The sequence below is a fragment of the Glycine soja genome, chromosome 12 (assembly GCF_004193775.1).
Source record: "Glycine soja cultivar W05 chromosome 12, ASM419377v2, whole genome shotgun sequence".
NCBI lineage: Eukaryota > Viridiplantae > Streptophyta > Magnoliopsida > Fabales > Fabaceae > Glycine > Glycine soja.
Genome location: NC_041013.1, coordinates 37738980 through 37766718, shown reverse-complemented (window position 1 = coordinate 37766718; position 27739 = coordinate 37738980). Strand labels below are relative to the sequence as shown.

At 34.9% G+C, this 27739-nt stretch overlaps 1 protein-coding gene across 3 annotated transcripts in view; it reads left to right on the top strand.

The window, feature by feature from the left end:
• Positions 1 to 18605, top strand: part of LOC114377955 (helicase protein MOM1-like) — a 28236-nt gene extending 9631 nt beyond the window's left edge. Inside the window, exons 8-14 of one of the 3 annotated variants that reach the window (XR_003659235.1) lie at positions 1073 to 1988; positions 2118 to 2138; positions 2241 to 2362; positions 3401 to 3505; positions 4212 to 5819; positions 17385 to 17561; positions 17976 to 18605. Coding sequence is in view for 2 of the 3 variants with exons in the window: in XM_028336436.1 (XP_028192237.1) it covers positions 1073 to 1988; positions 2118 to 2138; positions 2241 to 2362; positions 3401 to 3505; positions 4212 to 5819; positions 17348 to 17561; positions 17976 to 18283 (3294 nt within the window). In the remaining variant the exon portion in view is untranslated. Of the gene's footprint in view, positions 1 to 1072; positions 1989 to 2117; positions 2139 to 2240; positions 2363 to 3400; positions 3506 to 4211; positions 5820 to 17347; positions 17562 to 17975 lie in introns of all 3 variants that reach the window. The other 2 variants (XM_028336436.1, XM_028336438.1) reach the window with 2 other exon arrangements.
• The last annotated feature ends 9134 nt before the right edge of the window (positions 18606 to 27739 follow it).

Genomic DNA, 27739 nt, shown 5'->3' with positions numbered 1-27739 from the left:
TCAGGAAACAGAGAAATAAAACTAATAGTAATATGCCGATGGCAAGTATCCTTGCCTGTGAACTCACCATACTTACAGACTCCAAGCGGACTATACTGGATATGCACCCTCCCCATCATTGATAATCATGGGTGGCTAATGGAACAAGGAGAGGAACAGGACACTGTCAACCAAGACGAATCTGGCAGACGGCAATGAGGTTAGATGATGTCAAGAGGGTGGTGGGTACATCTCACACACACTCAATAATGGCCACCTGAAAAGCTGTGCATGCGGGTGCATGAAGCAGAATCTGGCAGTAGAGCTTGGTGAGGGTGCCTTGTCAGTGGCCTATGTTATGGATGGAGGCTTTGTCTTGGACAGCTGAGAGCTCCCGACAGTGGGCCAGTGCTTGCAGCAGCTGAAACCCAATGAACTGAACTCTGGGTGGCCAAGATTGAAAAAGAAAGAAAAGATTCTGATTATTGCTCTTGAATCTTGATACCAAGTTGAGACTAAAGAATGACGTGAGACATAAATTTAGGGATTACAATATCATATTTATATACAAGGATGAGAGAATCAATCCATAAATTTAGGGATTAGAACTAAGAATTAGAATCAATCATTCTAGGGAAAATAATGGAAAGAGGGCCAAATTTCCTTAATTACATAAATTTCAATATAACCTGATTGTACCAAATATCTCAATACACATTATCATTCTCTAATTAGAGCTAAGATTATATGGATGATTTATTTTCTTTTTATATATTTTGGCATTTTCTTAATTCTCAATTAGTCAATTTTTCATCTGTTTTCTTTAGTTATGAAAATTGTTTGGGATTTATGTGTAAGGGCTATCCGAAAAGCTTGCTAACAAGATTTTATTGATAGATACAATCTCACTAAGGGCTGTAGGTCACATTTTCTTATGTTTAGGTCTGTTTTAGCTGTTGTCTTTAATTTTCTCACTTGTATGTGTGCCTGTTGGTACATGAGATCATAATGTCCATCTTTCTCTTATACGTGATCATTCACTTAAAGGGAAGATAGTTCATTGACTTGTGTTAATTTAATGCTGAATTTACAGTCTATTGGAGGTTCTGGAAGGGTTATAGGAAATTATTTGGAAGACCTATTGCGACCAAAATTTGGTTCAGATTCGTATGAACGGATTGATAAAAGTCTTCCGCCTTCCAAGAAGAATGCCGCCATGAAGAAATTTAACGACAAGAACAACAAACGATTTGTGTTTTTGTTGGAAACATGTGCTTGCCTCCCAAGCATCAAGTTGTCATCAGTTGATTCTATAATTATATTTGATAGTGATTGGAACCCAATGAATGATATAAGATCCCTTCAGAAAATAACACTTGATTCACAGTTTGAATTGATAAAAATTTTCCGTTTATATTCATCTTTCACTGTTGAAGAAAAAGCCTTAATCCTTTCTAAGCAATGTAAGATATTTGACATCAATTCTCCAAGCTGGACTACCTGTCATATGCTGTTGATGTGGGGTGCTTCTTGTCTATTTGACAAATTGAAAGTTTTTCATGATGGTGAAACTTCTGCATCAAATGTGAAATCCTTGTTTGGACGACCACTTTTGAAAGAAGCAATGCATGAGTTCTCATCCCTACTATCTCAGGATGGAGAACATATTGAATCAAGCAACTTTTCAACTTTATTGGAAGTACAGCAAAATGGGGCAACATACCATGCAAATTCTTCTTTGCTTGGTGAGCTAAAACTTAGGGTACTGGGTGAAGAGCCACCCCAAATTTTTTGGACAAAACTTTTGGAGGGAAAACAGTTTCAGTGGAAGTACTTAAATAGTTCATCTCAGCGAAGTCGGAAGAAAGTTCATCATTTTGATGGTTCAGTCAATAGGCCCGATCTTGTAAATGAAGGAGCAGCAAAGAAGCGCAGGAAAGTTAGTAACAATATTGTTGATCAGCTTTCAAAATCTGAAGACGAAAAGTTATCCAATGGAATCAAGGCAGGTTAGTGGATATATTTGTTTTATTTTGTTATGACCTTTCATTGTTCAATGAAGTTGGTAAACAGTGAGAAATATTGCAAACCTTTTTTGTTTTTATGATAACCTTCGAAACCATTGCATACTTTTGCAGGAACATCTGGAGATTTATTGGGTAATGTTTCTCAATTCTTGCTTAGTTCAACTACTTGTGTTGGTAATCCATTTCATGTCAATTATGGTCCTTGCTCAATCTATTTGCTTGATCAAATGACAGATGGATCTCAAGGAAATAATGCTGAATCTGAGCAAAAAAGTGGACAGCATGATGAGCAGAGGAGCTTACTTCTCTTGCTGAAGCCAGAGATCAGAAAGCTTTGTGATGTTCTTCTTCTTCCAGTATGTAACATGTTTTCTCTTTGTTAAGTTTGATTTCTGCTGTGGTCCTTTACCCTAGGTGTGATTGCATTTCAATTACCAGATTGTTTATGTTGATTAAATGTGATTGTATACAAGAATTGACAGTTCAGCAACATTATTTAATGTAAAAGGCCTTCAGAATTTTGTTGATATGTTAGTGTTCCTGTTTAGATTCTGATATTAATATTGTTATGTTGGTGATGGTATGGTGTGAAACTTGTGATTTTAGGCTTATAATGAAGTGGGAATGAAATGCTACTAATCTGGAATTGGAAAGGCTAAGGTTGAAGGGAAAGAGATTAGATAAACTGAATTATCTTTTGCTGGAATTTCTGATTGTCTGTTCTAAAGTAATCTTTGCTGGGTAAAAACCCAACATTGATGTGTCAATTGGGAAATTAGGAGGTTTTTAATTTGGACTGGTAGGACTAAGGAGATTGCTTAGAGAAGTGGAAGGAAGATAATGGATTGGAAATGGTAACTAAGGTAAGATGTCAATAAATTTTGAATTAATCATTGGTGGATACTTGTTTTTACTTTTTCTAGACCCCTATCAGGTCCATTTTTTTTATAAATATCATTATAATTATAAAGTAGTGGAAGGAAATAAAGGAGAAAAAGTTTAATTAAATCTTATCTATGTTATGGATCTCTGTTGATTTCTCTAGGGTATGCTGGTGATTGTTTAGTTTTCTTGGAGACTGCTTTTGTGTCATTGATGGATTAATTTTGTTAGATTATGAATGATTGCATTGAAATATGATATGGATAATGACTTTAACTGTTATTATTGAAACTATGACTCATTATCAAGAATGCAGAAGCCAAACCTAAGGAAGGTGGAATTTTGACATTGAAAATTAATTTTGCCATCAATTCTTCTAATTTAACCTTGCATTCCACCAAGGCATGATTTTTATTATTTGTATATCATAATTGGTTTGGCAAAATTTGTATTTGTATATGTCAATCTGAACTAATCTGAATTGATGTTCTGGTGACATCTGTGTAATGCAGGATAATGTCAAGAGAATGATTGATAATTTTCTTGAATATATTATGAGCAATCACGATGTCAATAGGGAACCGTTTTCAATATTACAGGCTTTTCAATTATCTCTGGTAAGAATATTTTCTAGCATTTTCTTGTATTCCATTCTTGTTCCCTCCTTCTGTTGCCTTATCTTTTGCTGTCTGGCATAGTTTTGTTTTTTTAGGAAAATGGGTATTTTTTTTTTGTTTATTTATTTCTTGATTGTTTTTACAGTCGGTGGCATATTGTGAGTTAACAATCTTGGCTTCTTTTTCCTTTCCTGCGGTAACATTTTGTGTAAATTGTCAAACTTGAGTTTGAGCACTGCATTATGTATTTATTACTTGAAATAATCTGATTTTTAGGCTAGAGTTACAGTACAATGCATGGTCATGAACCATCTCATTTTCTTTTAGTTATTAAGGAAGTTTGCTCTATTTTTCTCTCCTGGTTACCATCTTAATAACCCAAATACAAGATATAATCTTACTACATGGGAGTTCAATTATGCATTTTTTTTTTATATTCTTGTTATGAGTATGTAAAATAGTCTTCTGAATTTGGTTTGCAAGACTCTTGTTTCCCACCTCTTGTAGATGCATGTATTCACCTAATTGCATTCAGGAGAAATGCTAGCAACACTCTTTCTGATACCCTCTCCGTGATTGCTTTAAATTTATTGAAAATTACCAATTTTGGTTGGCCCCGCATCATGTAGAGAGTGCCACTAGCACTCCTCTTGCATTCAGTATGTGTCAACTGATATCCTTTTTTCTTTTATTGTGCAAATTTCAGTGTTGGACTGCAGCTTCTTTGCTAAAACACAAACTTGACCCCATTGCTTCTCTTATACAAGATTTGAACTTTGAGTGTAAGAAAGAAGAGGTGGACTACATTTGTTCTATGTTGCGTTGTTTGAAGAAAATATTTTTATATCGTACAGGAAATCATCATGATACCGGTTCTCCAAAAGCATCTGGACCATCAAACAGAGCATATTCCCGCACAGGAGTTGCACAAGTGGTTGAATTGTTCAAAAAAGATATGTCCAAAAGTATCAAAGAAATTCAGAAGAAGTGTGAAAAGAAGCTGAAGAAGCTACTTCTTTTGCAAGAGGAAGAGAAGCAAAGGTTGAGAGCAGCTATTGAGGAAGAAAAGGCTAAATTCGAGGAAAGGTACAAAATAGAGTCTGCTGTTATTCGATCCTGCTCTCCCAATGATGTTACAAGAATGGAAAAGCTCCGGGTTTTGAATACTGAATATGTAAAAGGAATTGAGGAATTAAAATTTCAGCATGATACATGTCTCAAGGATCTCAAGGACAAGCAATTAGCTGAAATACAGAAGTTTCAAGATAAGGAGGCCGCTTGGGTAAAAGATGTGAAATCTTGGGCAGACAAAGAATATCTAAACATAGTTGCTTCAGAGGAACTTGGAACTGGGGTTGAATCCTTGCAGACTTGTGATCAAGTAAAGCCTGACAATGGTCTAAAGAATCATTTGGCAGGTACTGCTGCGAAGCCTCCTTCATCCATGGAACAAAAATCTGATGGAGGTGTTGTAAATGAACTTTCAGATAGAGAATTAAGACTGAGTAATTGTCCAGATAACAATACCCTTTTGAGTCCACGGAACCAAAATTCTGGAGCCCCATCAAATATCCCAGGTTTAGATAGAGTTTTATCACCAAGGGCTTGTCAAGCTGCTAGTTCAAGTGATGGTCCGAATACAATTTCCTTTCCAAATCCCCTTTTGGAGCAACAAACTACCGATGGAGTCCCTTTGAGTATTCCAGCAGCAGCTGATTGTCGTGATGATATCGAGCATTTAACTAATGCTGTGTTGGGGGATAAAAGAATCACATCAGACCAGCAGAAAGGAGCACCTGAAACCATCACAGAATTGTCCCAGGGGACTCCAGTATCTAGAACAGTTAATGTCTTGGATCCTCCAGAACAAGTGCAGCAATTATCTGTGGGGTCCTCTCCTGACCATGATACATCTGGGGAAATGCATGTGCAACGATTACCTTCCGCAGAGCTCCCTTCTCATCTGGATTCAACTAATTTACCTTTGACAACCGAAATTGAACATCAGCCAACTGTGGTTCCTAATCAAGATGTGCAACCTGATTCAAATTTGGAACTCTATTCACATTCACATGAAGTTGTTGTGCATCCTGCCTCAAATTCAGATCCTAATACAGTTACACCAAGTGAAGTAAGAGTGCAATCTGCAGACACAATAAATTTGTCGATTCCTTTAGAGATCAATTATCAACATATGCAAGCTGAAACCCATTCAGCTTCCAGAATGCTGCATTTAAGCTATGATCCACTCAACAATGAATTGGATAGAATACAAAAAGTAACAGAGCAAACAATGAAAAACTATGAAGATAAGGTAAGTTTCTGGTTTACTTATTTCATTGTGATAGAACAAACCAAATCTCTCGTTTATTACTCGTGGTACAAATGTACATCTAGGGATTAGAGCCTAGCCTCCCTAACCAACCCTCGTGATCACTCCCGAATGAGTAATTCAAGGCAGTCAGTCTCTATTTATAGCTAACGACTAACTAACTGCCTTTAACTGATCTAAACAGTTACAAGGATAACTACTAAAATGTAACTGATCTTAGTCAGCTACCTAACCCTGGTTCTGGCTGCTTTGGCTGCTGCTCTGGCTTCCTCTTATACTTGCCATGGGTCCTTCCTTCATACACTTGCTTAACAGGTAGCCTAACAATACTCCCCCCAAGAGAGCCACCTTGTCCTCAAGGTAAAATGCAGGAAATTGTTGTGTCATAACATCAACCGATTCCCATGTGGCTTTAAAGTCTGGCAAATCTTTCCATTGGATGAGCACTTCAGCTGTGCCTGCAGGGTGGTTTCTGACAGCCTTTACAGCTAGAGGCTCAACCCTTAGTTCCAGCTCATCAGTCAGCATAGGAGGCAAGGGTTGGGGTTTCACCGCAGGAGCAATGACTTTCTTTAATAGAGACACATGAAAGACTGGATGAACTTTACTCTCGGGTGGTAGGTTGAGCTGGTAAGCTACTTTACCAATGACCTTAGAAATCTGATATGGTCCCTAAAATCGAGGGCTTAATTTCTCACTCAACTTTTTAGCCAAAGATTTCAAACAATACGGTTATAATTTCAGGTAAACCCAATCATCCACAGCTAAGTTAACATCCCTATGGTGCTTATTGGCATAGGCTCGCAACTGGTCCTGAGCCTTAAGCAAATTAGTTTGTAGTTGGTCCAACAAAGAGTACCTATCTTGGGTCAGCCTGTTGACCTCCTCCTCTACTGCTGAAGGAATTTAGTTCAAGCAGATTTGAATAATTCCCTACAAAATTGACTCAGAAAAGTTTTATTCCGATAAAAAATGATAGTGTTTGGAAACCCATGTAATTTCACAACCTCCCGGAGAAATAGATCAGCTATGTCCTTTGCAGTGAAGGGGTGACTAATGGGGATAAAATGAGCATACTTAGTCAATCTGTCTACCACAACCAGAATTGTGTTCTTTCCTTGTGCTCTCAGTAGTCCCTCTATGAAATCCTTAGAGATGTCAGACCAAACCTGTGTAGGGATAGGAAGAGGTTGCAACAAATCAGCCAGGGACAAGGCCTGGTATTTATTCTGTTGGCAAGTTTCACATGCAGCAACAAACTGTAATATGTCTTGTCTCATACCCTCCCAATAAACTAAAGCTGCTATCCTTCAGTGTTGTTAAATGGCGGCCACGGCGGTGCCATGGCGGAGTTGCGTTGCGGTTTTCTGAAAAAATGCCACCGAATAGCGGTGGCGTGGCGGGTTAAAGATGGCGGCGCCATGGCGGATGTGGCGGCGAGGCGGATGCAGCTGCAACCCTCGACCTCGAAGCTCCAACACAGCGCGACGACCCACGACCCGTGCAACCAGTCACGACCTCAGAACCACCCACACCTGCAACCAGCGACGACCCACGGTGGCGACGAGCACGGCAGCGACCACCCACGGCAACGCGAACGACGGCGACGAGCACGGCGTGAACGACAACAATGCGAACGGAGAAGACAACCTAGCCAGAATCGCGACCGTGACTTATATTGGTGGGTGGGCCAAAGCCTTTTTTTTTATACCATAATTTTTTATCCTGTAAGGAGTATCCTGGATGTGCAGATCCATTTACCAATAAATCCTGCATAATTTTCTTCAGTTTCGGGTCAGCCAAAACTTCAGACTCCAACTCTTTCTCATCAAAAAATCTGATCATAGAAATGGCTGAATGTCATTCTTCTAGACAATGCACCCGCTACCTTGTTCTCACATCCTTAGCGCGTCTACAGAAATAACAGACGTGCGCTTAGTGCGACAACAAAAAAACACTAACAATGGCTAAGCAAGATCCTCTCGCTTAGCTGAAACACTACTGTGGCTAAGCGAGAGTGACTCGCTAAGCCTTATTCACACACAGAGAGCTAATTGCGCTTAGTGTGCAGGGTGCACTTAGCACGATAGACTATCTAGGCTTAACGCCAGTGTGTGCTTAGCGGGACTGGCTACTGCTAACACTAGCGGCTTAGCGAGATAGGCTCGCTAAGTCTTATTTTAAGACAGAGAGATATTTGCGCTTAGCGGGCATGACTTGCTTAGCGCATGAACAAAACCTACAAAAACTAAATTACCTTGGGCTTAGCGAGACAGACTCGCTTAGCCCAATTTTATTCCAGAGGCACTTTTGGACTTAGCGAGCATGACTCGCTTAGCCACGAAAGGAATGCAAAAAGCCTCCAAGTTGCAGAACTAACTAAGTGTACTCGCTAAGCGCGGATGGTCGGCTTAGCGAGTTCATGCAAACCTAGAAATATAAAGCATAAATTCAATGACTAGCTAAGCCGTAGTGCAGTGGCTTAGCGAGTTCATACGAAATTGCAGAAATATAAACAAACTTGATGAACTCGCTTAGTCGAACAGGGTGCGCTTAGCGAGTTCATCCTAAAACCCAGAAATTTAACAAAATGGATGAACTTGCTTAGCGGGCAGGACTAGCTTAGCTAGGTCATCGCTAAAACGCAGAAATTGGGACTTGTCAGCCTCAACTCCCTAAGCCACTATTCAGGCTATGAAGCTTGAGGCTTAGCCCTGTAATCGACTACATTATAACCCACATTAAAGTCCTAACATCATATGAACTAAACAAAGAACCAAAATCATCAACAACAGCAATTGCACAAAATAAAAAATGAAGCCTTCTAAGTCATCTACCCTAGGGTTCAAAATAAAACTTAACAAGAGAGGGAAAAAGAAAACTTACTTGAGATTGCAGAGACGAAGTGAAGTGAAGATGCAGGAAGTAGAATGCAACGGTAAGCACAGTGCAAATGGTACCAGAAGAAATGATGAGGTGCAATTATAATGATCTTTAAAATGTAACTGCCCTAAGGTAGTTATGTTTTTCTTTTGCTGTTTCGATCTGCTCGCTAAGCGTGGGTGACTCGCTAAGTGAGCACTCTGTGACATTTGAATTTTCAGAATTTAAATTCAAGCGCTTAGCGAGACAGACTCGCTTCGCCCAATTCTCAAAAATATGAACCCGAGAGGTTTTTGGGCTTAGCGCGCAGATGCGCGTTTATCGAGTTCTACAACTCTGATTGGTCTGCAACTTCCGCTAAGCCGGACATGGCTCGCTCAATGGATTAAATGAATGAGGATGCAGTAGTGGGGTGGCGCTTAGCGAGTTGGTCTTGCTTAGTACAATTTCCATTCTAGAGAGACTTTTGGGCTTAACGAGATGGCTTGCTTGGCCCAATTAACATAATAGCCCAGACAGAGAGACTTTTGCGCTTAGCACACAGATGCGCTTAGCAAGCTGACTCGCTTAGCCCTATTTCAATAAATGCACAACTCGAGAAGGTTTTGGGCTTAACACGACTGTCTCGCTTAGCGAGACCTCAACAACCAATAGATAGGGGTTGGCGCGTTTAGCGAGAGTGCTACTCGCTTAGCGGATAAGTTATGGCTTGCTTAGCGCGGATGTTGCGTTGAGCGAGGTGGATGACTGAAAATTTTTCTAAGTTCTTTCCCATCCTTAGCTTCAGAGAAGCTTGTGTCCAACCCCTTTTTCATTAAAAACATGCTTTAACACTCTACTCTAGCAGTCTCAAGTGAACAAAACCTAACTACTTGCATTAAATAACATAAAATGATTGAGAAAAGTAAGAAAAGCTGGGTTGTCTCCCAGTAAGCGCTTCTTTAACGTCACTAGCTTGACGTTCGTTACCTCTAAGGGTCCTGTAGTACCATAGATCTAGCCACCATAGCTGCTTCATGTTCAACCTTCTCCATCTTAAAACAGGCTTTGTGGTCACTTGGATGCTTCATTGCGTCAAATAAATTGAAGGTAACCTTTTGATTATCAATGCTCATTTCTAGGTTACCCTTTCCCATATCAACCACACATTTGGCCGTCAACATGAATGGACGGCCTAGGATCAATGAAATCTCAACATCTTCAATGTCCATGACCACAAAATCAGCTAGAAATGTGAAGTGACGCACTTTGACCAATACATCTTCCATTACACCATATGGCCTTGTGATTGAACGATCAGCTAACTGCAGTGTCATTCTAGTTGGAAGAATCTTCAAGTTTCCTATCCTTTTGCACATAGATAGGGGCATCAGATTGATGCTAGCCCCTAAATCAATAAGTGCTTTTCCAACTGACACAACACCAATTGAGCATGAGATAGTGACACTCCCTAAATCCTTGTATTTTTGTGGAAAGATCCTCTGAATAACTGCACTACAATTGCCTTCCACCACAATGTTTTTGCTGTGAATATATTTACCCTTCTTGGTCAGCAAGTCCTTGAGAAATTTTGTATAGAGTGACATCTGTTGTAAGGCTTCTCCGAAAGGAATAGTAATTTCCAATTTCTTGAAAATATCAAGGAAATGAGTAAAGTATTAACCTCTTTCTTCTCCCTCACAAACTCACTCTTAGTCTTTTTCTCCTCATTCTATTTTCTCTCGTCCTCCTCATTGTCTCTCTTTTTGTTATTTTTCTCATTTTCTTCCTCATCAGTCTCATTTATTTTTCTCTCTCCCTCTTTCTCTTTTTCTTCCTCAGCTCCCAATTCCCCTTCATTGCTCCCACTCTCATTCTCCACAAATACTCCCCTTTTACTTCTTGTGATAACAATTTTGCACTCTTCTTTGGGATTCTTCTTTGTATTTGCTCCAAATCCTCCTAAGGAATTTTCTGTTATTTGTTTGGCTAGCTGCCCCACTTGGATTTCCAGGTTCTTAATGGTTGACTCAATACTCTTATGATTAGACATTAAGACTTGGATAAACTGAGCCAAAGTGTCTTCCAGCTTGGTGGTTCTCTCATACAGGTTTGACCCTTGATTAGGAGGTCTATTGGAAGATCTTCCTTGATCCTTGTTGAACTGATTGCCTGGATGTGATCTCCACCCTTGTCCTTGATTAATTGCCTGAGTGAAATCCTTGTCTGTTTTGGTTCCCCATGTAATTTACCTCTTAGCTGCATCATCTTGGGTTATACAACCTGATTCATGAGCCCCTCCACAAATACTGCAGCCTCCAACCTGCATAACTGTTGAGTAAGATGGTTGAGCTGCTTGCAGCTGTGTTGGCAATTTGCTAAGTGTCTCCTTGAGTGATTCAAGCTGTTTAGCTAATAGCTTATTTTGGGCCAACAATGTGTCTTGTGAAGAAATCTCCAACAGACTTCTTTTTGTGGGAATATGTGTCCTATCAGCAAAACTGCATGATCACTAGCTACCATGTTCTCAATGATCTCCATTGCTTCCTCTGGAGTCTTCAACTTGATTTTCCCTCTGGTTGAAGCATCTAACAACTGCTTAGACTGCGGCCTCAAACCATCAATGAATACATTCAGCTGAATGGGTTCGGTGAATCCATGAGTTGGTGTTTTCCGCAGCAAGCCACAGAATCGTTCTAGAGCTTCACTCAAAGACTCATTTGGAAATTGATGAAATGAGGAAATTACCGCTTTGCTTTTAGTTGTCTTGCATTCAGGGAAATATTTCTTCAAAAATTTCTCCACCACTTCCTCCCATGTTTTCAAACTATTTCCCTTGAAAGATTGCAACCATTTCTTAGCTTCACCCGCTAGAGAGAATGAAAACAGATTCAGTCTAATAGCATCTTCCGGCACCCCTGCTATCTTCACTATGTTGCAAATCTCTATATAAGTTGTTAGGTGTGCATAAGGGTCTTCATTAGGTAGGCCATGGAAAAGATTTCCTTGAATTAGTTAAATCAAGGAGTGTGGATAGGAAATATTGGTTGCTTGGACTTTCGGCCGCACAATACGAAAAAGTGTGGCACAATGGAGCTGGAATAATCCTAAAGAGTTACCTTTTGCAGTTGATCGTCTGCCATGTTAGCTTCAGATGCATCAACTTCGGACTCAAGTTTGCTGGAAATGATGATGAAGATTTAGACAAAAGAGTTCTCTCGCCACTTGGGTTGACTGTTCTGTCTTGTAAAGCCTTCCTCCTCTTTTCTGCATTGTTTCTCCTACAAGTAGCTTCAATCTCCAAATCTAATGGAGCTAAATCCCCTGCTGAAGTTTTACCTCGCATACAAGAAGCAAGCTAAACAGAGCAGTTAACCAAGTTCAAGAGATAAAATTTGAATTACAAATATTCACAAGAAACAATCAAAGAATAAAGAATAAATGTTTCCAAACTGGCTTTTACAATCTAAGTGGAAGGAAATTCTTCGGCAACGGCGCCAAAAACTTGTTTGCTTATCGGCAAGTGTATCGATTTGCACAAGTAGTTTATAAAACGGTATGACCGATTATCGTATCCACAGGGAATTTGTTTCACCTAGGTTATGTATATTTAGTATGTAAACACTTTTTAACTTTGAAATAAAATAAAGATTGAATGATGGATAAGTTTTATGCAATACATTAAACTACTTAGACAATGGTAAAATACTTAAAGTTGTAAAAATGCAATAAATATCAAGATAAAAACGTCAGGGAGTTTCCTACTGAAATTTCTCTTGCCGTATAAAAAGGTTTCTCTCCATTTAACGTTATTCTAGCGCTCTTGCACCGAGAAAATACTCAGACCATGATTCCTCGCACGAATGAGCCTAACTCTCTTAGCTTTTGTTCTTGATTCCTCAACAAACTCGTTCTAAAAGAGTTGCAATAAGCACACAGTGCAAAAACATACTATATTACTGCATTCTATTCCTAGATTCACAGACCTCTAGCTTGCTCTATCAAGTTCTAAGGTTTTAAAGCTGTTAAAAATTTAGGACTACATTGCTTAAGGATTTGAGATACCAACAACTTAAATTTGAATGAGTGGAGAAAATTATCACACTCAGCACTTAGCTTTTTATTAACACATACATATATATATATATATAGTACAGAGAAAGATAGAGAGAAGGGGAAAACTGCCTTTGGATAAGGATTAGACATTCAACTTCCCACACACTCAACATGACAACACATAAAGCTTAATACACACTCAACCTCACTCACACACTCAAAACAGCCTTTTACCTACACAGCTGTCTACACAATACAGCTGTATACAATATATATTTAACACTCCCCCTCAAGCTGGAGCATATAAATTAAATGCTCCAAGCTTGGAACATGAGCTGAAGCATAAGAAAGATTCTTCTTCTAAGTTTGATGCTGCGGTGAAGCTTGATTGCTTGATTGAAACCCATGACTGAAACTCAGTTGACTACCAAACTGGAAAGGACTGCCTCCGGATGGAGTTGTTGATGCTTCCAAATACAAAATTTGATTGAACTGGGGCAGGTTGCTGACTTGTGTGGATGTAGAGGCTGTTGCTGCCAGAGTGAATGAGGATTGAGGAGTTGATGCACTGGAGGTTGATTAAAACATTGAGGGAGAACTGGCAGAAGTAACGAACACAGTGGATGGCGATGATGTACTAAATGTGGAACCAAATGCAGACTTAGTGGGCTGCCAACTAAAGTAGAACTTGGACCACATTGGAGCTAACAGAGTAGACCACCGAAGAGGAAGCATGGGTGCCAAGTTCAAAAGATGTGGCAGGACTTGAAGAAGGAAACAACAAATTCCCAGAAACAAAAGTTGCACTTGCTGCAGGGCTGGACTTCAAAGTGATTAGTATTGATTAGGAGACAACACACTCCCCCTCACGAGATGGAAGGTGGAGTCAACACTTCCAGCTTGGGATGAACAATACAAGTAAAAAAATAGACAATGAAACATGCCGGAAATACATTGGCAACAGATTGAAAATGACTGAAAAACATTCAAAGACAATTGGAATATGTTGAACCATTAAGCAGAAGCCACAACACAATGCTTAACCACTTAACAGAAGCAAACACACTTAACCACCTAAAAAGTAGAAGCAAACCAAAGCTTAACCATCAAGAGCAGAAGCTAAACATGGTGCTTAACCACTCAAGACAGAAGCAAAACACAATTTTTGAATGCTTAACCACTATAAAGGCAGAAGCAACACAACAATGTTTAATCATCCATGATAGAAGCTTGACATCAATGCTTAACCACCATGGATAGAAACTTAATGACCTTTTTTTTTTTTTTTTAATAGTAGAGGTTCTTGACCAGATTGAACCCCAGGGACAGCAATTGCTTCAAGGACAGAGACAAGGAAGAAGTTGCTGGACAACAGGATCAACAAATGACCTAAAGTAGGGTTCGTGACCAGATTAAACCCCAAGGACAACAATTACTTCAAGGACAAAGACAAGGAAGAAGTTGCTGGACAACAGGATCAACAAATGACCTAAAGTAGGGTTCTTGACCAGATTGAACCCCAAGGACAACAATTACTTCAAGGACAAAGACAAGGAAGAAGTGCCAAAAGAGGAGGTTTGAGCAGACATGACCTACATATGACCCCTTTTATATATATATATATATATATATATATATATATATATATATATAATGTAGTGGACCAGCCATATTGTGATAAATGAACTGAAAACAGTTCCAACAACGATCTTGAAGATGGAAATAAAAGAAAAGGACAGTGGAAATAAACTGTGAGGAGAAGAACAGTCCAAAACAGACTTGTTGGTAGTGGGTGTCAACTGACGACGGTGGTTGATAGTGGTAGACGACTAGCAGTAGCAGAGACCGCGGAATGAGATCACAGGACCAGAGGAAGAGAAAACAGGTCCAGAGGGAAGCCATTTCGGATCACAAACAGAAACCCTAACGCAAAAGGAGAAGAAAAGCACAAGGGCTGACAGAAGAGCTTGCCAAAAACCAAAAACAAAGCCTGAAACGTGTTCAGGAGATGACGACGAGGCTGTCGGGACAAGTCCAGTGAATTGCCGGTGCCTGGAGAGCGGTGCGTGGCCTTCAGGCACTAAAACTGGCGCGAACTTGCGGCGGCACGTGGAGGCACGTGGCTGGGATTCTGGCCAGGCGACTTGTAGGGGTGAGTCGCGCTCCTCGAGGCGCACTCAACCCTGGATTCGTTGGAAAAAGTGGTGGCCGGAGTGGCGGCAGACGGCGGTGGCTGGCGATGGTCAGAGATGGCGGCGACGCCGGAGACAATCAGAACTGGATCATATCCGCTTTGATACCATGTTGAAAATTTAGGACTACATTGCTTAAGGATTTGAGATACCAACAACTTAAATTTGAATGAGTGGAGAAAATTATCACACTTAGCACTTAGCTTTTTATTAACACATACATACATATATATATAGTATAGAGAAAGATAGAGAGAAGGGGAAAGCTGCCTTTGGATAAGGATTAGACACTCAGCTTCCCACACACTCAACATGACAACACATAAAGCTTAATACACACTCAACCTCACTCACACAAAACAGCCTTTTACCTACACAGCTGTCTACACAATACAGTTGTATACAATATATATTTAACAAAAGCATTTTCCAACACTAAAAAGTCTAACTAAACATACAAATGGGTGATCAACCCACAAGCATGTAAAATAAATGCAGATAGAAGCAAAAAATACCAAAAAATAACATTTAATAGATAGTTGGAAGATTACATCAAGAGTTTTCAGTAGGTTACTCCCCAACAAAGAAGTTCTAGCCTTCGATTACAAGAAAAGCTTCATACAAACAAGAAAAGAAATACTTTTGGTGAAAGAAAATGGAAAAAGGTGAAGGAGAATGTCTTCTCGAGCCTCTTTGCCCTTCTTCTCTTTGTTTTTCATGTAGCAAAATGGCTGGCTAGACTGTGGTTGTGGTGGTCGTGACATTTGGTTTCCCACCAACTCAGTGTTTTAAAGGCTCTTGGACTCCTCAACACACGAAAGCTTGCTAAGCGAGCACTGTTAAGCTGAGCGAGAGTAAGTGAAAATCCGCTAAGCGAGCTTGGGTGCGCTAAGCGCGAGAAGAGACAACGTCTTTGCTGGGTGGACTAGCTGCGTACTGCACGCGCTGATCTCTAACTTATCCTCTTCTAGAATTTCGCATCTGCTAAGCGAGCTGGTTGTGTCGCTAAGCGACTTCATTAGCAACTTTTTGCACCTTCTCTTCTTTGGCCTACAAACTGAGTTGAATTTCAACATTAGATCACAAAAATGGAGTTTCTACTCTATAAATTTACACAAGAATGAAAATATTTACAATTTCCACAGAAAGAACCATAAATTGGAGGCACATTTCTATTTTCTTACAAATGTTCAATACACTAATAACTCATGAATAACAATTAACAAGAGACAGAGGTTGCAACGCTTGGACCTCTTGGCGCACCTTTGGAGCAAGACCTAAGATGAAGCAGCTCAAAAGGAAGGGGGGTGGAAGACCCACGATGCAATTGGCAAGAGTTTCAAATTCGGAGAGGTAATCAGCAACAGAGCCTCTCTATGTCAGCTTGAATAGGGCACCAGTTGGATCCTCATATTGAGTTGGCGCAAAAGGGGTCTCCAACGCCTGCAAAAACGCTGGTCACGACACCATTTGGCCATTGCGCGACATCCACTAGAACCACGCCATCATCGGTCCGTCCATGTAGAAGGAGGCAACTGTAAGATGTTCTGGCTCTAGGATGGAATGATACTCAAAGAATTGAGTAATCTTGAAGATCCAGCCTAAGGGATCGGCGTCGTCAAAACGGGGAACTTCTAATTTCAACTGAGGAGGGTTGAGCGAAGGAGAAGGAACACATGGCAGACCGGTTGATGATGTTGGAGATGGGGGGGTTAGATTCAATCTTAAGAGTCATGGAGTTCTGAGTGGCTGTTAACGAGAGCTGATTCATAGTTAGCTTGGCGATGGCCTCCTCGAGACGATCTAAATGAGATTTGGAACGCGTGGAATCAGCCATAGTGCTCAATGAAAAATGGTATGCTCTTGGAATTATATTAGTAACTATGGTTCCTGGAATTCGAGGACCAAGAAGATACCTCCCAAAACAAATGATTAAAATTGAGTATTATTTTCTCTATCTCTGTATTACAATAATCATCCTGTATATATAGGACTTGGATGATAGAGATAACAGACCACTAACAAACTCTTAACCAAAAGGTGCTGGAATATTCTGATAACAGAATACTAGTACTAATAAAGAGGTGGCATGTCTCCCTATACCCCAATTATTCATATTCCTAATAACAGACATAAATCAATTATAATCTGCTAAATATTTTGGTGCTGATATTTTCCTCTTGGGTCTGCTTGTCATTTCCACTTGTGGTATCTTGCTCTGTATATCACTTCCTCTGCCTCCTTATTCCGTTTAAAACCATCCTTCTTTAGCAAGTTATACAGAGGCCTTGCAATCCTACCATATTTAATTGCTGTAGCATAAAAAAAATATTTCATTGCTGTAATGGTTTTAAGGTTTCATCTTTTGTGATTACTATAAAATTGTTCTTGCTGGAGCAGAAATTGCTGCTGAAAACTGATTTTGAAAAGGAATTAGAGGAACTCCGCAGGAAGTACGATATTAAATTTCAAGGAATTGAAGTTGAATTTAAACAAAGAAAGATGGCTCTGGAGACAAATCGGAATGTAGTTCATATGAATAAGTTCTTGGCAGATGCTTTTAGGTCTAAATGCTCGACTCTTAAATCATCTTGTACATCAGGAATGCTGCCAGGTATGTTGGTTTTTTTTCGAGATATAAATTTTACTATTTGCTTTTATTGCCCTGACTTGATATGTTATGAAAATCTAATCTCACTTCAGTGATTTGGGTGTTCCCACCTTCTGTTTTCCTTTTTCATGGGCTAAATTATAGATATGTAATTTTTGAAAGAAAAATAGATGTTAGTCTGAAACTAATGAATGCTATATAATGTTTTAGCAGTTTTTTTTCCGGTCTGGATTATTTTAATATTGGGAAAGGTGACAAGTTTATGGAACTTAAATATGCTCTTTAACACTTGTTTGGGTGTTTTTATATATTCTGCTCATTAGCAGACATGCATATAAAGTATATAACTAAATGTGGATGCTTGCAGCACTGGGTATTCATTTTTTGAGTCTTTCCTAACCACTGTTTTAATGTCAGATTCAGATATTGCACAGCAGCAGTTGCTTCAGCCTTCAAGACAACAAAGTGCTAGTTGGCGTTCCCTGGTTAATGGTTCTTCTTCCTGTGGACCTTCTGCTACCAGTCTGCAGAGTCCCTCCACAACGACTGGCTCTCAGCATATGGTAACACCTATACGGCCTGGTTACAGTGCATCAGTATTTCCCTCCAATGTTTCTGCAAGATCACCAATTATCAACACCATCTCTTTATCAGTTGGAAATCCTCAGGCTGGTGGTGGTCAGATACGAGCACCAGCCCCACATCTCCAGCCTTATAGACCATGACATAGCTTTTTTCTTTTCTTGTTTTCTCTCCCTAGTTGGGAGAGATTCTCACATAATTTTTGGCGGGAAAATATTGTGGTACTGATGCTGATGCTAGTGTTTTTTTTCCCTCAACGCTTTGTTCTAATTATAGATTTATTAATATGTATATATGTAATTAATTCTCTGGCATGCAATGAATCATGAATGGTTGGCGGTTAAGACGAAGCTTGGTGAATTGGTGAAGTGACTGTAATTCTAGAAACGATTAGCAGAATTTTAGTATGCAACTATGTGAAAAGGAAGCAATTTTAAATTGGCTGCAAAAACTTTTACTTTTAAAGTGGAAAATCGGAGCATAGTTTATTATATCCTGGTGGCATTTGTAACGTGTATTTTTGCTCGAATCAATTGGAAAATTTTACTAATATGGTGTATCATATTTGACAAATAATCTTGTCTTTTAAATGTTATTAGGTTTCATTTTCAGTTTTATGAGTTTTTGTGTGTATAAAAAGTTAGTTGTTGAGAAAGGTTAACTCTTTAAATACGTCTTGGTATTTTGAGGGATTAGTTTTTGATCCCTAACCATATAATATTCTTGATTTATGAAAAAAAAAAATAGACATTTTATTGAGGTTTGTAATTTGACGTTTGATGAGGTTTTCAAATTTTGGTCTCTATGGCAGTAAATTGGTGAATAGTTTTGAATAGCTTGCTAATTTACTGGGTTATAACATTTAGTTCTTATTAATTTACCTACAATCTATTTATGATTGAATTAATGAATCATTAATTAATTCAATGAATCATTAATTAATTCAATGATCAACTTGAGTTTTAAAACTTTTATAAATTGTCTTGGACACCTGAATGATTTGGCAAATGTATATTACTTGAGTCTAATTATAAATTTTTCACGGACGCATTTCTTGATTTACATAATTTAAAAAATGTATTAGAAATTCAGAATACTAGATATTAATAGTTTAATAGCACGGTTAGTATCTCCTTAATGATAAGAAATCACTAGGCTTCCCATCCCATATTACTTGATAGTGTTGTGCCGCACTTTGCACATGATTAGTAACAATGTTTCTAGATACTGAAGCTCAGTGTAATATGCAGCCATTGCTATTTCTCCAATGGTGGACAAAGCCACAAAGCTAATCTTTTTTTTTTTTTTTTTTCATGTTAGAGGACATCACTAACGGTCAAGGAAGAGGGGCATTGCTACGCGTAACCAGCGAAATTGTTGGTACACCTAGCAATTTTACAATTTTCTCATTTTGCCATTTCATAAAAGGATACGGATTAGCTGATCCGTATGAGGCCCATGGATCAGTTGATACGTATGAACTGAACTCTACTTTCTAATCAACTGAGCTAATAGACCAATTATGTTATAAAATAAATAATGTTATACATAACACTAAAATTTTTAATGTATATTTAATGTGCATGTAAATTTAAATAATAAATTTTGTGACAATTAATTTTGATATAACTCATACAAATTATTTAATTCATATATTTTTTCATAAATAAAAAATATTTAGTATTAAAAAATTTAATATATTAATATATTTAAAAAACATATTTTTGAAAAAAAAAATTAAAAATACTTACGGATTACGTGATCTACATGAGTACATAATCCGTATGACTGGTACGGATTATGTAATCCGTATGAATTATATCAAAATTAATAGTCACAAAATTTATTATTTAAATTTACATGCGCATTAAATATACATTAGAAAGTTTAGTGTTATGTATAACATTATTTATTTTATAATATAATTGACCTATTAACTCAATTGGTTAGAGTATTGTGCTAATAACTTGAATGTCTTGATTCTTGTTTGGGTCATTAATTTTAAATTAATTCGTGACACATTTTTGAAAAAATTTTTAAAAAAACTCAATTGGTTAGAGTATTGTGCTAATAACTTGAAAGTCTTGATTCTTGTTTGGGTCATTAATTTTAAATTAATTCGTGACACATTTTTGAAAAAAAATTTAAAAAAAACTTTTGGATTGGGCTTGTATGAATTAGCTGATTCATAAGCTTCATACAGATTAACTAATCTGTATCTTTTTAAGAAAAAGCAAAATGAAAAAAATTGTAAAATTACTAGGTGTGTGCATGTAGCCGTGCTCAAGGAAGACTTAAAATCAAAGAGGAACTTTCAAGTTTCAACCAACCATTATTTAAAAACAAATGTTACTGATTTTCATAATAAATATTTTTATCTTTTAGTTCTTTGACCAATGTCTAAAGGACACTAATTTGTAAGACTCTTATTTAAGTGTGCGAACCTTGTTTTTTCAACATTGTAATGGCAAACGTCCCTTTAACATGTTAGAGCATGAGGTGCTTGTTTGCTACTGTTGTGCTCGTAACATGCTAGAGGATAGGCATGGCAAAAAATTATGTTATATTGCCCTTGACTATTAATAACTAAATATATTATTAATGGTGAAAAAGATTTTAAAGATCAAAATAGAGAAATGTCAAATGTGTATTACAAGCAGGACAGGACTACATGTAATAATCCAAATTGTCTTCCAATGTGTCTTTATTAAACTTGACCCAATAAGGAGAATAACCTAAGTTATAGAAACATCAATAATTTCTTGCCGGATTCACGTGGGACGGGGACGAAAGAGTTCCCTAACTTCAAAATTATAATAATACACCAATTTATGAATATCGATTAATTTAGTTATTAAAACTATAAATATGCCATTTTTTATATTATTAAATGATGGTTATGTTTTTGAGCTTGAAATGATGGTTATGTTTCTAATACTATTAAGTACTAACATATATTTAAATTTCTAATACTACTAGATAACGATTATTTCAATCCTTAAAATTACAACAATGAGAATTAAAATGACTGACTTTTAATGATTTTGAGAATTAGATTGATATTTTTATAATTTAAGAACCAACATTATCAATATTTATCATTTCAAAAATGAATTTAATCCATCACTCTTATGAGTTAATTAGGTTGATTTGATATCGAATTCTTAAACAAGTAATGTTGAAGTCAAATCAACATCTTTAATTGATTTTATTTTCTTCCTTCCTCTATGGTTATTGAAGTAGAAAATGTTGGAAAGTCTTGCTTCTCTTGCCTTAATTATTAAGTTGCAATTTATATATCTATTCAGCAATCTTATAGAATACTACTAACTGATTTTAAGAAAAAATATATAACATGACGTTTGTTCGTTATTTCCATGGTTTGTAAAAAAAAATACTCTATTATTTAGGTAATGTATCACCAGATTTGAGAGGCATAGTAAAAGAAGGTATTCGAAAAGTCCATGTTGCCTATTCCAATTATTAGAATGCATTTATATATTTATTGGACAATTTCAGCTAATTTAATTTTAAAATAAAATCTAACCCAAAGAGTTAAGCATATTTGTAATCCTAACATGTCAATAATCCAGAGAAAAAAATAAAGTTGAATTGAACTGTCAAATGTGATCCATAGTCGTCTTTATTATAGCTTTTTGATGGTTGAATTTTAAATGTTGTGGAAACAATTAAAAATCAAGATTCAAAAGTGTATTTGTTTTGATTCCTTCGCATATTGATCATTGAATTTGTCAATATATTATACTCTTAGCAGATTTGTTCTGGTTTCTTTGGCAAGCTGCTTATATGACTATGTGGACACTTTCAAAAGCTTTACTTGTGTGATTTCTCAAGTTGTGGATTATTGTATTGAATATTAAGCTATTGGGTGTATTTAATTATTTAAAAAAAACATCTTATAATGACTATTGTACCCCACCCGACCTAGAATCCTTAGCTAACTATATAACCCTATAGTACTCGGCCATCTGAGGACTGTTCGGCCTCTACCACAACAGCGGTAACATCATTGGAAGCATAATCCTTAGATTAACTAAGACAATATTATCAGATAATGAAGGATTAACGTTGTATTAATAATAAGATAAGACCCATTAATATGTGTATATAAAATAATAAGATTTTTAAGATAAAATAATTATTTATTCCTATTTATTATTTAGATATATCTAAGAACGTCTAAGTATTTTTATAAATATTTACCTTTTGAGTATATGATAAAAGATGACCGAGATAATTAAATATGACTCGATCCAACAATCAAAAATTATCTCAATATTCTCAAATAAGTACAATTATATTTTATTATAAAAAAGTATATGTCTTTTAATTATTTCTATGAATTACCATCTTCATTATTCCCTTATTATCATTAACATGAAGTGTTATATATAACAAATACTATTTCATACAAATAGTACTATTAAAGAGCATGACTGTTTATCATACATATCACACTATACTATGTTGATTCTTAAGTATTAATTAACAACCATATATATAGGAAAATGGGATGTGATGCAATTTGGCTGGTGCATATACTGCACCGTATTGCTCCGCTGTCCATTCTGTCGTCATTGTCATTGCACACATTACTGCCGTTTGATTTGACTATGATTTTGCATTGAGGACACAACACACCATTTAAATTATACTATCATATTCATGCATGTTTGCCTACTTTTTGGGGTAATCCATTAACTTTCATAACCAACACACTCCCACCCCACCATTCAATTTTGGCTACTCTTTTGCCCAGCAATCCATTTAATTTTGACAACCAGCTCATACCTATAATACCAGTTACCATTCATTTCAGCCCACTTTTCTCACACTAGTCAATAACCATATCTTCTCCACTACCTATATCCTATCACAAATTATACTGTATGCAAATTTAGTTTTTAACAATGCTTTTATTTATTAATATCTCGCCTACAAATACTTAAATAAACTTACAGTTATGCTGTGACGCTTTTTACAAGAAAAATTTGCTTGAAGAAATTATTTTCTCATAATAGTTTGTATAATAAATACGTAACAAAGAAAAATAAAAGAAGATAATTAATGTGATAAAAAATAATATTACATGAATAATAATAGTCTCTGGCTCATCCACTCAACCAAAAGATACCGAAGAAGTTGAAAAAATTCACGTCGTAATTTCAGGAACACAGCTAATATAGGCTTCTCAACAACCCCAATATGAAGACGAAAGATCTTAACGAAAAAGAAAGAAAAGAAGATGAACAAACCCACCATCACACTCACACTGACACAATCACATTAAAAACAGACAAGCCATGAGATTGCTCAAACTTCCACTTATGCCTTACCCGAGAAGAGGGCCCATTTTGAAAGAGAGGCTTTCATTTCATCCCTATGATAGTATGACTAATTCACAAGTCTTTTCTTAAAATGGGTGTAATATATATGTTACACAAATATTTATTAATTAATGTAAGTAAAAGTTGTGACAAACTAAAATAGAAATATATAAAAGTAAATAAGTAAATTATAACAATTACTAATATAAAGAAAGCACAAAAGAAAATATTCTAAGAACAAATATAATAAAAAAAAATTCACTTTTCATAATTGACTTTATTTTATTATTTTTGTAATCTTAAAATTGTGTCGTGCGAGCATGTCACAAGATTTAATCGTGTCAATTTTAATGTTAGTTTATTAACTCAACTAATTAATAAAGTAAATTATAGTATTACAATATAATAATCTTTAATGATTTGCAATCACTCTAAGGAAGGAATTATGTCACTTAGCAATCAATTCATAAGCTATTCTAAGAAGCCTTTAAATGTATGTTCTACTAAGGTAATGCGTGGTCCATATTTTTTCCAAAAAAAGTTATTTTAAATTTTAAATTTAAAACAATTACTGTAAATATAAAATATAAGTTATTTGATTTTTTTTTGTTATACAGTTCTTTCAAAGCTAAAATTCATTTGATAAGAAAATTAAAATTTATTTCAAAACAATTGTCTCATTCAATAGAAAAAATATTGATAAAAATATAAAATATTACTTAAAATTAATTCAATCAACATAAATTAATTTACGTTAATGAGGACAGAAATAAGGATTACAGTAGTAAAAATGTGCAATCAATCCAAAACTGGGAAAATATGGCATTGACGAAAATAGTGAATAAGAAATAGACTTAAGCAAATGCTAATACTAGTGTCGTAAGATTATTCGTTAAAAATATTTTTTATTGAAAGACGAAAAATTGCATTATCATAATTTTTTTAAGCTTTATTATGATTTCTAAAATAAATATTTTTTCCTTTTAGTTTATTAACCAATAACAAAACTCATAGACTTATTCGATTGATTTTCATATTATGAGCGGGTTATTAACACACTCTAATATACCTACCTATTCATACTCTAAAATTTAAGCTATTTTTATTTACTTATTAACATATTAAATATCATCTTTCAAAATAACATATTAAATAAAATTTCGAAAGTACAAATATATTAAAAAGCTTTCCTTTTTCAATAAAACAAATTAACACTTGAAAAATTTAGACTAAAACATTCAAAGGAAATATATAAGTTTATTTATTTTTTGTTTACTTCATATTACTATTTTATATTTCCTCCTTTCAAAAAAATAAGTGTAGTTTTGAATTTTTTTACATAGACAAAGAAAAATCAATAAATAAATAAAAAATAATAATAATTTTATAAAACTAACCTGATTATTATTAATATTACACTGAAAATCATGACACTTATTTTGAAATAATAATTTTATTTAAATGCTTCTCTATATTTTTCAAAATTAAAATAAAAGAATAAGAGAATAAAAAGGTTAAATAAAATACAGAGGTAACAGTTAATTTTGTGATAATTACTTAATAAAATTAAGGATAAAAATATCAAACAAGAAGTGTATGCTAAAATAGAATATTCCTTTTATAATAGTTAATTAAATTTAAGGACAAATGTTCATTTTTTATTTCTGAAAGTGTGAGACAATAAAAAAATTTACTTAAAAGATAACAAATTAAAATTTAATTCCAAAAATTGTAAAGAATGTAACAAATTAATTTTATGGTTAACTCTTTCCAATTAACTTTAAGCTTTATGTACACATTCTTGATTACATGACATTTTATATGTTGGCAAATCAATTGTCATATCTTTGATGAATGAAATAGACTAAACTGTTCATAAATTATTTATGAACTAATTTGTCGATTACGAAAAAATAATTCTTTTTTACCGCATCCATTATTCTTTGTATCTACTATTATCTCATTTTCCTTTATATCTTCTCTCCCAAAGATGCACATATCTTGTTTTTTCTTTTTCTTTTAAAGAGTGTTATCCTTAATGACTTATTTATCCTTACTTAATATACGGACAAACCCAACGTATATAATTGCTGGGATCTTCGGATATTTCGCTCAAATATTCAATATTTTTTCTTTGATTAGTATGAAAAACTCAAATATTTAATATAATTCCAAAACTTATATTTATTTAAATAAGCATTCATATATTGGGTTTGATTTTCTCACCCAAGGTTCATATTTTGAGTTTTATGAATGAAAAACATATTATTAAAAGAAGAAATTCTATTACAGATATTAATAAGATTTTTTATAAAGATTAATTATCAATAGAATAAATAAATATTTTTTTTTCTGAGAAAGCTGATCAATAATATTTTATACCAAGGAAGAATTGTCTCAATTGATTGATCCTATCAACATGAAAAAATTGATTCTGTTTATGTCGGCGGTCTTCTTTGACAGAATTATTTATATATCATGTTTATATAATTTTTTGGAGAATAGTTGGGTTCTTTCTTCAATAATGTGTAGTTCTATAATTATTATCATACCTTCTTATATTATAAATTTAAGTCTCACAATATATTTCATTTTACTTTTTCTTATTGTAGTCAAATTTTTTCGTCTCAAATTTCAATAATTAATACTAATAATATTATTTTTTATATTCATAAAATATTTTTCTATCTATTATTTATTTAAACTAATTATAATTATTTCTATTTTAGTTTTAAATATCTTTGTCTTGATTTATATATATATTTTAAAATTAATTAAATTATAAAGTCCGCATACAAAACAAAAGTCTTACTAGTATATCTGGCGGTTGGGGGACGCCTTATATATTCCGTACGTAACATTCAATTAACCCACATCTTTTCATGCTGATATTAGTGAGCGTGGGAAGTTCATGTAAATAGAAATAGCAATGGAGTGGGTCATTCACATTTCACGGTTGTTGTTTGTCATGTGCAACAAATATTATAAGAGGAAATTATACTTGCATTATCTGATTTTATTTTTTTTACACCCTTTCCTTCTTAAGTACTATCAATTATAAGATAGGTACATGTAGATAGGTAAATGTTGATTATGACTTTTAATGAAAATTGATATTTAAAATACTCTCATTTTTTTTCTCACACTCACATTTCTTATATTTTTTTTTAAAAAAATTATATGTGATATCCCTATTTTTTTTGCACTTTACAAAAATCTCCTTAATTGTTTAGCTCATAATATACCTTCACCCCTCATTCCTAAACACCACTTAATTAACATAATGTAGGCACATGATGGTTAGATGATAAAAATTTATATCTAAAATATCTTTATCTTCTTTCTCTTGACTCCATAAAAAACATGATAATTTTTAACCCGAAAATATTTTAACATTTTTCTTTTTTCTCTAATTGGATGCGAATTCAACTTTTTGTTAAACATGAATTTATTTTGTTGGTATGCTTGTGTTAACACACTTTTTCTTCTTCTTCTTAGTTTAATTTTTTTAGTACATGTTGGATCGTTTGATTGCTGCATTTTTGTCGGATGTGTTTCCAGTGATGTCTATTGATTGAATATGATCATTTACTTCAAATTTTAGTGTTTTGCTTTTGCTTTTGTGTTTTTAACTCCTTTCTTTGAAATATTTATTTTTGATGGTTAGGTGTTTGATATGATGTTTCAATCAAGAGCATTATCTTCTTCAAGAGTCAAATATTAAAGAAAAATTTGTTATTATCTTAAAAAAAATTGATTAGATCAATTGTTAATTTGTTATTGAATATTTAATAAAGATGATAAGACAATTTCATATACTCACATATTTTAATTAACATAAAAAAAAGAGAACAGAAAGAGAATAAAAATAACATAAAAAAAGAGAAGTATAAGATACAATTTAAGAAAAACATGTGAGTGAGATTCATTAATTTACTCATACTATAAAGTATTCAACTATAAATAAAGATTGGTGATATAGTAAATACAAAAAAAGTACCAAAACAAGAAGCATCAGGAAACAAAAGGGCAGTTTTGACTTGTAACGTAGTGGAACATTAAAAAATTCATTAATTATATTTAAGACTTTACTTGTAACGTAGTTGAACATTAAAACTCTTATCACGGTGAAATTAATTTTTATAATTTAATATTTATTTTAAATTTAAATATAATAATTATAAACATGACATTATATTCAAATTCAAATTAAATTATATTTTTCAATTTCTTATATAAAGTCTCTATTAG